This window comes from Culex quinquefasciatus, chromosome 1 (genome assembly GCF_015732765.1).
Source record: "Culex quinquefasciatus strain JHB chromosome 1, VPISU_Cqui_1.0_pri_paternal, whole genome shotgun sequence".
Lineage (NCBI taxonomy): Eukaryota > Metazoa > Arthropoda > Insecta > Diptera > Culicidae > Culex > Culex quinquefasciatus.
This window is the reverse complement of record NC_051861.1, coordinates 100214073-100224676: the sequence shown is the minus strand read 5'-3', so window position 1 is coordinate 100224676 and position 10604 is coordinate 100214073. Positions and strand designations below refer to the sequence as shown.

At 34.9% G+C, this 10604-nt stretch overlaps 1 protein-coding gene across 1 annotated transcript; it reads left to right on the top strand.

Moving 5' to 3' along the window:
* LOC6041920 lies at nucleotides 1–7653 on the top strand. Its single transcript, XM_038249688.1, is given in 8 exon segments — nucleotides 1–40; nucleotides 5087–5355; nucleotides 5414–5725; nucleotides 6003–6144; nucleotides 6208–6345; nucleotides 6348–6789; nucleotides 6852–7232; nucleotides 7293–7653. Coding segments are annotated over 7 exon segments (1920 nt in total). The 5' UTR covers nucleotides 1–40; nucleotides 5087–5133; the 3' UTR covers nucleotides 7576–7653.
* Nucleotides 7654–10604: the final 2951 nt, after the last annotated feature.

Here is a 10604-nt window from a genome sequence, read left to right as displayed (position 1 = left end):
GAAACAGATTTCCTGTTTTGTGACGGGAAAGCAGTGTGAGGTAAATATCAATATACGTACTACCATTTTAAACATTACTATATAACTGAGCAATTCTTTACGAAATGAGCCTTCGGTAAATTTGTTGGTATAGATGTGGATTACACAAAAAAAAATGATACACATACACACATTTTTTTACAGCGAATATTAGAAAAAAGAAAATTGTAGTTGTTTAAGGTCATCCAAACATCCCCACATTTTCTGATGCCAATACTGCCGTTCTACGCATAATTGTCCCATGTCAGTTTTGGACGATTTTGACTTTATGACATTTTTAAGTCTAGTTTGATGTGCACTTTAAGAAAAACACATAAAATCTGGTAGTTTGTTCGGAAACTCATTAAAAACAACATCAAGTCTGTTTGTCCCATCGTTGAACTTCTACGCATAATTGTCCCGCCAAGTATTTTCTTACACGGAATCATTAGTTTTACTAAGCATTATTTCTTGTTTACCTGTTGTATAGCAAGAGAATCACAAATAAGTGTGAAAAACTGCTAACTGGGGCGATTAGGGACACATAGGGCTAATAGGAACCCACGGGACAATTATGCGTAGAAACACAGAAATCGGTCGAAAAATTTCAATCGCGTTTTTCTCAGTTGCACTTTTTTGAACATGAGACAATTATGCGTAGAACGGCAGAATATCTCATAAAATTTCACAATGTTTCATTTTCAACATTGAAAATTGGACCTTAAGTTGCTGAGATATTGGCATTAGAAAATGTGGGAAGGTTTGGAAGAGACTTAAGAGGCAGTATTTGTAAATATTGCTCGGTTTGTTCTAGAGGTCGTCTCGTGGTGCTCCGATTTGGATGAAACTTTCAGCGTTTTTTTGTCTATAGTCTATACATAAGATGAACTCATGCCAAATATGAGCCCTCTACGACAAAGGCTCACATTTCCGTAAAACTTCATCATTTCCAACTCTCTTAGAGGCATTCGAATGATCTTTTGAAGCACTTCAAAATGTGCCATAGACATCCAGGATTGGTTTGACTTTTCTCATAGCTTTTGCAAATTTACAACTCCAATACTTCTAACTTTCGTGCAATTTTCCAAGGATTCCGAATATGAGCAGTTCTCTAGGATTTCGGTCATTCGATTTTTTTTGTATTTTTTCGACTGAAACTTGCCTTGGTATGCCAAAGCCATTTTGCATCATTATCCATAATTTTTCCATACAAATTCGGCAGCTGTCCATACAAAAATGATGTATGAAAATTTAAAATCTGTATCTTTTGAATTTTTGATCGATTTGGTGTCTTCGGCAAAGTATGGATACGGACTACACTGGAAAAAATAATACACGGTAAAATTTGTGATTTTTATTTACTTTTATCACTAAAACTTGATTTACAAAAAACACTATTTTATTTTTTTATTTTTGATATGTTTTAGAAGGCATAAAATGCCAACTTTCAGAAATTTCAGGTTGTGCAAAATCACTGACCGAGTTATGAATTTTTAATCAATACTGATTTTTCAAAAATCGAAATTTTGGTCGTAAAATTTTTCAACTTCATTTTTCGATGTAAAATCAAATTTGCAATCAAAAAGTACTTTACTGAAATTTTGATAAAGTGCACCGTTTTCAAGTTATAGCCATATTTAAGTGACTTTTTGAAAATAGTCGCAGTTTTCATTTTAAAATTAGTGCACATGTTTGCCCAGTTTTGAAAAAATATTTTTGAAAAGCTGAGAAAATTCTCTATATTTTGCTTATTTGGACTTTGTTGATACGACCTTTAGTTGCTGAGATATTGCAATGCAAAGGTTTAAAAACAGGAAAATTGATGTTTTCACCCAAACAACCCACCATTTTCTATCGTCAATATCTCAGCAACTAATGGTCCGATTTTCAATGTTAATATATGAAACATTTGTGAAATTTTTCTCTTCGAAAAATATTTTTGGAATTTTCAAATCAAGACTAACATTTCACAAAGGCCAAACATTCAATATTACGCCCTTTTAAAATGTTTGTCTTGATTTGAAAATTCCAAAAATATTTTTTCGAAAAGATCGGAAAATTTCACAATTGTTTCATATATTAACATTGAAAATCGGACCATTAGTTGCTGAGATATTGACGATAGAAAATGGTGGGTTGTTTGGGTGAAACTTAGAAAACATCAATTTTCCTGTTTTTAAACCTTTGCATTGCAATATCTCAGCAACTAAAGGTCGTATCAACATAGTCCGAATAAGCAAAATATAGAGAATTTTCTCAGCTTTTCAAAAATATTTTTTTCAAAACTGGGCAAATATGTGCACTAATTTAAAAAAATGAAAAACTGCGACTATTTTCAAAAAAGTCACTTAAATATGGCTATAACTTGAAAACGGTGCACTTTATCAAAATTTTAGTAAAGTACTTTTTGATTGCAAATTTGATTTTATATCGAAAAATGAAGTTGAAAAATTTTACGACCAAAATTTCGATTTTTGAAAAATCAGTATTGATTAAAAAATTCATAACTCGGTCAGTGATTTTTGCACAACCTGGAAATTTCTGAAAAGTTGGCATTTTATGTCTTCTAAAACATATCAAAAAATAAAAAAATTAAAAATAGTGTTTTTTGTAAATCAAGTTTTAGTGATAAAAGTTAAATAAAAAAATCACCAAATTTTTTTTTACCGTGTATTATTTTTTCCAGTGTAGTCCGTATCCATACCTACAACTTTGCCGAAGACACCAAATCGATCAAAAAATTCCTTCAAAAGATACAGATTTTAGAATTTTCATACATCATTTTTGTATGGACAGCTGCCGAATTTGTATGGAAAATTATATGGACAAACTAATGATGCAAAATGGCTTCTTTGGGCATACCGAAGGCACCAAAAAAGTTTCAGCCGGATTAAAAAATACAAAAATTAAAATTGAAGAAAAAAGACCGATTTCATAGAGAATTGCTCATATGACAAAAATGAGACCAAAAAGTACCAAAAAGTACCGGCGGCCTACAGAGACAAAACTAACTTTGTAGAATGTTTGTTCTAGAAAAATCGAAAAACTATGAGAAAAACTGCGATTGGTCAAAAAGTTAATACCGTAGGCTTATCGTCCATGAAATTCCCTAACTTTTGACCTATAGGAGTAAGTGTGTTGGAGGCTGTTGCAAAAAGATATTAAGGGTTTAAAAAATCCATTTTTAACAGTAATTTGCAAAAGCTATGAGAAAAAATCAAACCAATCCTGGATGTCTATGGCACATTTTGAAGTGCTTCAAAAGACCTTTTTAATGCATCTAAGGGAGTTGGAATTGATGAAGTTTTACGCAAATGGGAGCAATTTTATGATTTTTTATAGTTTTGGACATCAAACTTCAAAGCCCGTTTTACCCCATTTCCCTTTGTCGTAGAGGGCTCATATTTGGCATGAGTTCATCTTATGTATAGACTATAGACAAAAAAACGCTGAGAGTTTCATCCAAATTGGAGCACCTCGATACGACCTGTTACGCATTGGTGAAAAACTCGCTCTTAAAGAAATTCAATTTTCTTGTTCCATTTTCTTTTATTCGCTGTATTTCAGCAACCAGCGGTCCAATCTTGAATGTCTTCTAGGCAATTTTATTGGAAATTTTCTGATCTGAAAACATTTTGAGGAATCGACACTATTTAAAAAAAGTCGATAAACGGATTTTTTTCAATTAAAATTAAACTTTAAGTGACTATATCTTGATTTCGTATCGAATCGCTTATATATTTTAGGTAACATCTTTCCAGTAAATTCCAGAACGGGCAAACATTTTTGACCAAGTTATAATTTTTTGAAAAATAATAATTTTCTTTAAAAAATCCTCAAAAAGGCAAAAAAATTGACGTCATTTTTTATTTATCATTAAATTTTGCAATAAAAAAAACTTCAGCGAAATTTTGAAAAATTGTACCGTTTTCTAGTTATAGGAATTTTAAGGTAACTTTTTGGAAAGAAAAGAGTGGCAGTCGATCTCGAGCCAAGAATTCTTACTAGGTATCTGGGGAACCCAGAGTCTCGGAACGAAACTTCAAACACTAACAAAAGCAGCGAACCGAAGATTGGCAATGACGTTTTGGAATTTTGACAGTTTAGAAAGCATGAATTACCTCATAATCGGTTTCCCGCATGGGTGATGTGGAAATTGTTGCACATAGCTGAAGTTGGGAATTTCGCAACTTATTTTAATTTATGCTAAATTTGAAAATTTAAACACGAATCTACAGCGAATCGATGTGAAAACTAAAGATACACTAAAGGCATGATTTGATGTGCAATCTTGATCAGAATCGCGATAAAAGCGGTTTAAATTGAAAAATAATAATTTAACAAATACTGGTCTAGAATTTAACGAAATTTTGTCTGTTTTGAAAGACTTTATGTTATCGTACAATGGTTATAGATTTTTTTTTACAAACAAGTAAATTTTTCGGTTCGTCCACAAACAGTCTCATGTTTGTAAACAAACGACGCCATATTGCCAATGTTGTTGTTATTATCCTTCCAACTCCTATCGTATAACAATCCCACATCTATTAGCTATTTCGAAGGCAATTTTTTACATATCCATAAAAATTCATATGAATATGCAAATTATAGCACAGATTGCCTGGATACAAATTTGGGTAATAAAGAACGCAAAAAATAGATTATTTCATTAAAAAAATGTTTTTTGTCATTTCATTTAGTTCCCGAAATTGTTTTTTTTTTCAATCAACTGCCATATTACACTATTACATTTTAAAACGTTTTTAAAACAATCACATTGTAGAGAATGGTTTTCCGAATATTTTCCCAAAAAGTATGAATTTTGGTTCTATATAAGCAGAGATATACCCAACTTCGTAAAATAAAAAAAAACGACTTTCTCGAAATATTTCTGGATATTAAAATCTAAAATTTGGAAGCCTATGCACTACATTTTTCTGTTATAACCGAAACCAAAATTATGTAAAAAAATGGCTAAAGCCGCTGCCCCAATCCGCTTTATCTAACCAGATTCGCAACATACATTAGATTTTTCTCTTTTGCAGATATTACTTTTCTTCTTTTACAGACTTCCTTTTGCAATTAGAGCATGTTACTAGTAGCATAAGGCACATCATGAGAAACCCATCATCGAACCTCCTGGTTACCTTTTGTGTGGCGCTACCGCTGGCTACCCTTACGAATGTAGTCTCGGGTATCGCCGTCTTCAACCTTGGAAAAGAGGTTGTGTCTGGTATCAATAAAACGTGGGGCCTCGTCGAAGATTTTAGCAAACCGGATGAAATTCTTCAAAATATGTACCACATCAGCCGTAAGATCGAAGATACTGAACATCAGGTAAGACTGTTCCTTGCGGTTTGATTCGTTCTCCTAGTTTTTTTCACCGACCTCTCAGATCCTTCTCGAGTCATCCTTGGCTAATCTGCTCAAACAGTTTGGAAACAACCCCAAGCTGGAGCCTACCCTCCAAGAACTCGCCGAACATCTGCATTGGATCAGCGGTCAGGAACGAATCATGCGGTCGTTCGCGGATTCCGAGCAGCAGCCCGAACGGCGTGAGCTGGAAGCGTTTGCAGACAGCATCGTGGCACAGGATGCCAACAGCGTCCAGGAGCGGTTGTCGCGGATGGAGCTGCTGGTGCTGGGATCGCAGGATTTGCCCTTGCGGAAGCTCGGATCGCTGGAACTGATGCTTCAGGCTATGGAAGTAAGTCAACTGTGGTGGGATTTGCAGCATGAGTCAGTAACAGTGCGATTGTTGTTTTGCGAGGAATTTAACGCGTCAATGGCTTTATGGCTATTTGTTATCTCCATTTCTGAGAACTCCAGAAATACTTCTTAAGTTCTAATGCAGGTTCATAGAACGCATTTATCTTAAAAGAATGTTGACGCAAAGCTTTGAGCGTTTCCAGTTCTGGTCCACTTCTGGGCTGAAGAACGTCATATCACTTATCAGCGTAGTAACTCTGGTTTGTTCAACACAGGCATCCGAGGCCCTAATTTGTAACCTGGAATTGTCGGCGCAACAGGCGCTGTACGAACTGTTCAATGCCATCGCGATCGCTGACCTCAGGGGCTACAGCATGATGCAGTACTCCTGGATGTTATTGAAGACGTACGGCAAGGGTGGGTTTGTCTATTAACAAGAAAAACACACAATACGAGTATGGTTTTCACTCGTCGTTATAGGTAACTTCATTACCGAGGCCAATTTAATGCGGTGGAGATTCGAGGATCGTACCAACCAAGCTCAGCAGTTGCTACAACAGATCATGGAGCAAGCTAGTCGCGAATACTGGCGCTGTGATCCGGAGCGAAGCCAGCACAAGGAGGGGAAACCTTCGTGCAGATCACCCGGCTGTTGCAGGGTTACGTGGAGAATGAGGTAAACTTGAACAGGAACGATACGTGCAGGAAAGATTGCGCTTATTATAGCTCGGACGTCAAGCAAGGACAGTGCAAGAAGAATATGTACTGCACGAAGCAGCTCATATGCTCCGGCAAGATCTACGACTGCGAATTCATCGATTCGGCCATGTGGATCTGCCCAGCGGCGAACAACAGTGATCGTCGGTATGAGTACATTGAATACGAGAACGGAATGGTATTCGGACAGAAGAAGACCTGCAGCCGCGGAACTACCAAGGTGAAATCATGGTGGCGCTGGATTTTCTGGCATTGCAGTAACTGCTTCTGTCTGTGCGATGATGCCAAGCATTCTGATCGGTACATCAATATACGCGAGTCGGTGTCCGACCTTAAAAATAACAAGTAAGCCTCCACAGGGGTTTTTTTTTAAGATTCATTAACTAACCATTAATATCTACTATCAGGGTCGTCACCGGCATGCGCTTCGTCAAGAAGAATCGCATCATCCACTTGATCGTTCAGCAAGGTCGTTTACTGCCACGAGGACAGATCGACAACGGCACGCTGGAGTGGGTAGAACCACACAACTACAATTTGCTTTCGACGAATGTTCGTACCGGTCGTGATTACCACACGCTGAACCGCAACAACCGCAGCTTGGATCTGGATGATCTGTACGTGCCTCAAGGATACGTATTGACTGGGGTTCGCTTCCGATTGTTGGACAACCATCTCAACCTGGAGATTCGGATGACCGAGATAGACTTCGCTACGGGTCAGTTGATAGATCCCGACAAGAGTATCTGGATAGGTAACGACAATACAGAGCGCACCGTTAATAAAAGGTGAGATCATCTTCAACATCTTGATCAGACATCAACGCTAACCCTGCCCCATTCAAACAGAACCGAACTCCAGCTGGATCAACCGCATGTCCCGCTTCTATCGCTCGTCAAGTCGCTCCCAGATTCCGCCAGTAACCAGTTTATCCAATTCCGTGCGAGTGATCGCAACATGGACGCCGCTCAGACCACGGTTCCGTTCTTCGATGCTCAGTCGGTGGTTCCAGTAAAGCCCGTTCCCCTATCCGGGGCTGGGCTGTTCCACAAGGGTCGACCCGGGTTCGGTGGCTTCGTCGCACCCAAGGTTATGACGTACGACTTTGGTCCGCACGTACTTGCTCCGTAAGATTAGACGGAAGCTGCAGTATAGTGACAGCATGATATTTACATTTACGTCACAATTTCTTGGAATAAAATGTATGGATAGAAGCATGTTTTTGTAGATCTTGTTTTTTTTTTGTTTTCTGGATTATTGGCAGGGTGACCACTCAAATTCCATTTTCAAATTCCCGACTTTTTCCCGACTTTTTTCCAGACTTTTCCAGAATGCTTAAATAATAGGCATTTCTTATCTAAAGAATGATTTCAAACAAAAACTTTCTATAAGAAAAGTCAATATTAACCACCGAAAAAAAAATCTCAATTACTTAAAAAAAAAATCCGAATATAGGCATTTTTTGAAAATACAGAAACTAAACATTAAATAAAGAAAACTTCAAAAATGTAATTTCATTATTATGATTCAGAGTAGAAACACAAACAATTAGTCTTTGAAAAAATAATCGAAAGTTCAACAATACTTATAACTTCCATGGTATATTTTAAATTGGCAAACGTATAGTTTTTGGTATTTTTTTAACTTCATCATCATTTTAAATCAAAGAATGATTAAAACGTAATTGCTGTTACTATTCATTCAAAGGATTTAGAAAAATGTCAAGGAATTCATGAAAGAAAATGTTTTTGCCAAGTTCCCTTTTCAATTATGTAATTTTTGATATTGAATTTTTTAATCAATGTTAATTTTTCTAGGAGTCAGTATTTAACTGTTTTTTTTACAATGGAAATTCAGTTTGATATGATTTTATGTTTTCCCACTTATTTTAAGCGACTTTTTGAAGAGACAATTTTTTTGAATAATTATGCAAGAACTCAAAATTTTTGGATTTTTTTTTTTTGCGATTTCAATATTTTTTTATGTTTTCAAAACGTAAAAATCTTTTTCAATTTTGGATTTTATTCAATATTTAAGTTTTCCGCAAACTGAAAATCAAGCTTTAGCTATGGTAGGTAATTTACCCATACTCACAAAAAAAAAGTTTAAGGGCAACATTTGGAAAAAAACACATTTTAAATTACTTAATGAATTTAGTTAAACAATTACAAATATTTACCAAAAAAAACTATTGCCAAACTCAAGGTCGAATCCTGTTTCAAATATTCAATTATGTGACAAAATGGAATAGAGTCATAATTCTAAGCTGGCCATTACGCTCTATTTTTATATTAGTTTTTCATCAACTTTACCTCTTGTTTTGTGAACAAAAATAAAAAGCGATCATTTGATTCATAAAAAAAATATAATGAAAATATGTGTCAAAGACTCCAATATTCATAAAGATTTTAAAAGTCTTAAACAGCTTTTCCATACTCAAATATATTGAAATAGTGAAAATAACCTTAAATTTAAAGTAAATTACTAAAGCAGAAATGAGTGAATTCAATTTGAAAATTGTACAAAATATTACAAAATTTATTCAAGGGTTCCCGAGCAGACGGAAATAACTTGGGAAGGTCAGTTTTTGATATTGTGAGAAGATCGAAATATGTTATTGGGATGATCGGATTAGTTGTTAAAATAACAAAAATCAATAACAAAGATTTGTTCGAAGAATAACTTAAACTGTTATTATGTTGTTATTGCAATAACAAACCAATAACACAGAAGGAATCATGAAGGAATAACAAGATTTTTTATTTTGTGCGGAGGGGTGGAGCAGCATACTAACAAAAAATGTTATTGAACTGGTATGTCTCCATAACAAAAAAGTTATTGTTTTGGTTTATTTGTAATTTGCAAATAAACCTGCAGTTGCCATAACTCCTCTGTACTAGTCAGGGCTGCAGAGTCGGGTACCTCCAAGCGACTTTGAATCCATACTTTGAAGACAACTCCGACTCTGGATGCAGGATATGACGCCAACGACGACTTCAGCTCTCCAAAAATACCCGACTTCACAGATTCCGACTCCAAGTAAAAGTTGCTGAAAATTTGCTGAATCCGATGCAGTCTCCCAGGTCTCACTCCAGCTCGAACTTCAACGTCAGCTCCGACTTCCTGGCTCTGTGAAAATAATAACAGTTTTTGTTATTCACACTTCAAAAATTCTCAATAAATAAATCAATTTCGTTAGAAAATATAACAGAATCAAAAAAAAATAACTCTCAAAAGTTAATTTTATCGGATCAATTTAAGCTTGAAACCCCATTTCATGGTGAAATAAATGACCCCGATAAAATTGGTCAAAATAATTTCATAGTTCTAGCCAATTTTAGTAAAATCCCTTAGGGGGTATATCAATTAATTAAAAAAATCAACTTTCAAAACTTCAACTTTTTAGAATAATTTTAGCTTAGGACCCCATTTCATGGCCAAAATAATGACACTGACGAAATTGGTCAAAATTATCCCATAGTTCTAACCATTTTAAACAAAGTCCTTTAGGGGGTATATCAAATTATTTAAAAAATCAATTTTCAAAATTTCAACTTTTTAGAATAATTTTAGCTAGGACCCCATTTCATGGCCAAAATAATGACCCCGACGAAATTGGTCAAAATTATCCCATAGTTCTAGCCAATTTTAGCAATGTCCCTTAGGGGGTATATCAAATTATTTAAAAAAACAACTTCCAAAATTTCAACTTTTTAGAATAATTTTAGCTTAAGGACCCCATTTCATGGCCAAAATAATGACCCTGACGAAATTGGTCAAAATTATCCCAAAGATCTAAACATATTTAACAAAAGAAAAAATAATAACAGATTGTGTTATGGACACTTAGAAACTTTTCCATTTGTGCGATTTATGATTATTTTAATTCTAAGTCAGTATACCGAACGAATAACAAATTTTGTTATTAGGAGAGTTTTTGAAATGTATAACATTTCCTCTTATTAGCGTGTTATTAAACATTTTCAATATAATATCACTTCAATACCAAATTTTGTTATTTTATCAGAAACTGTTATTATTTTTTCTTCTTGAAGTTGAACACAAAATAAAATAATAACACTTTTTGTTATTATAACAGGATTTGTTATTGAAATATTATTAATTTTGTTATTACCGTCTGCCCGGGTTTAAAAAGCTCA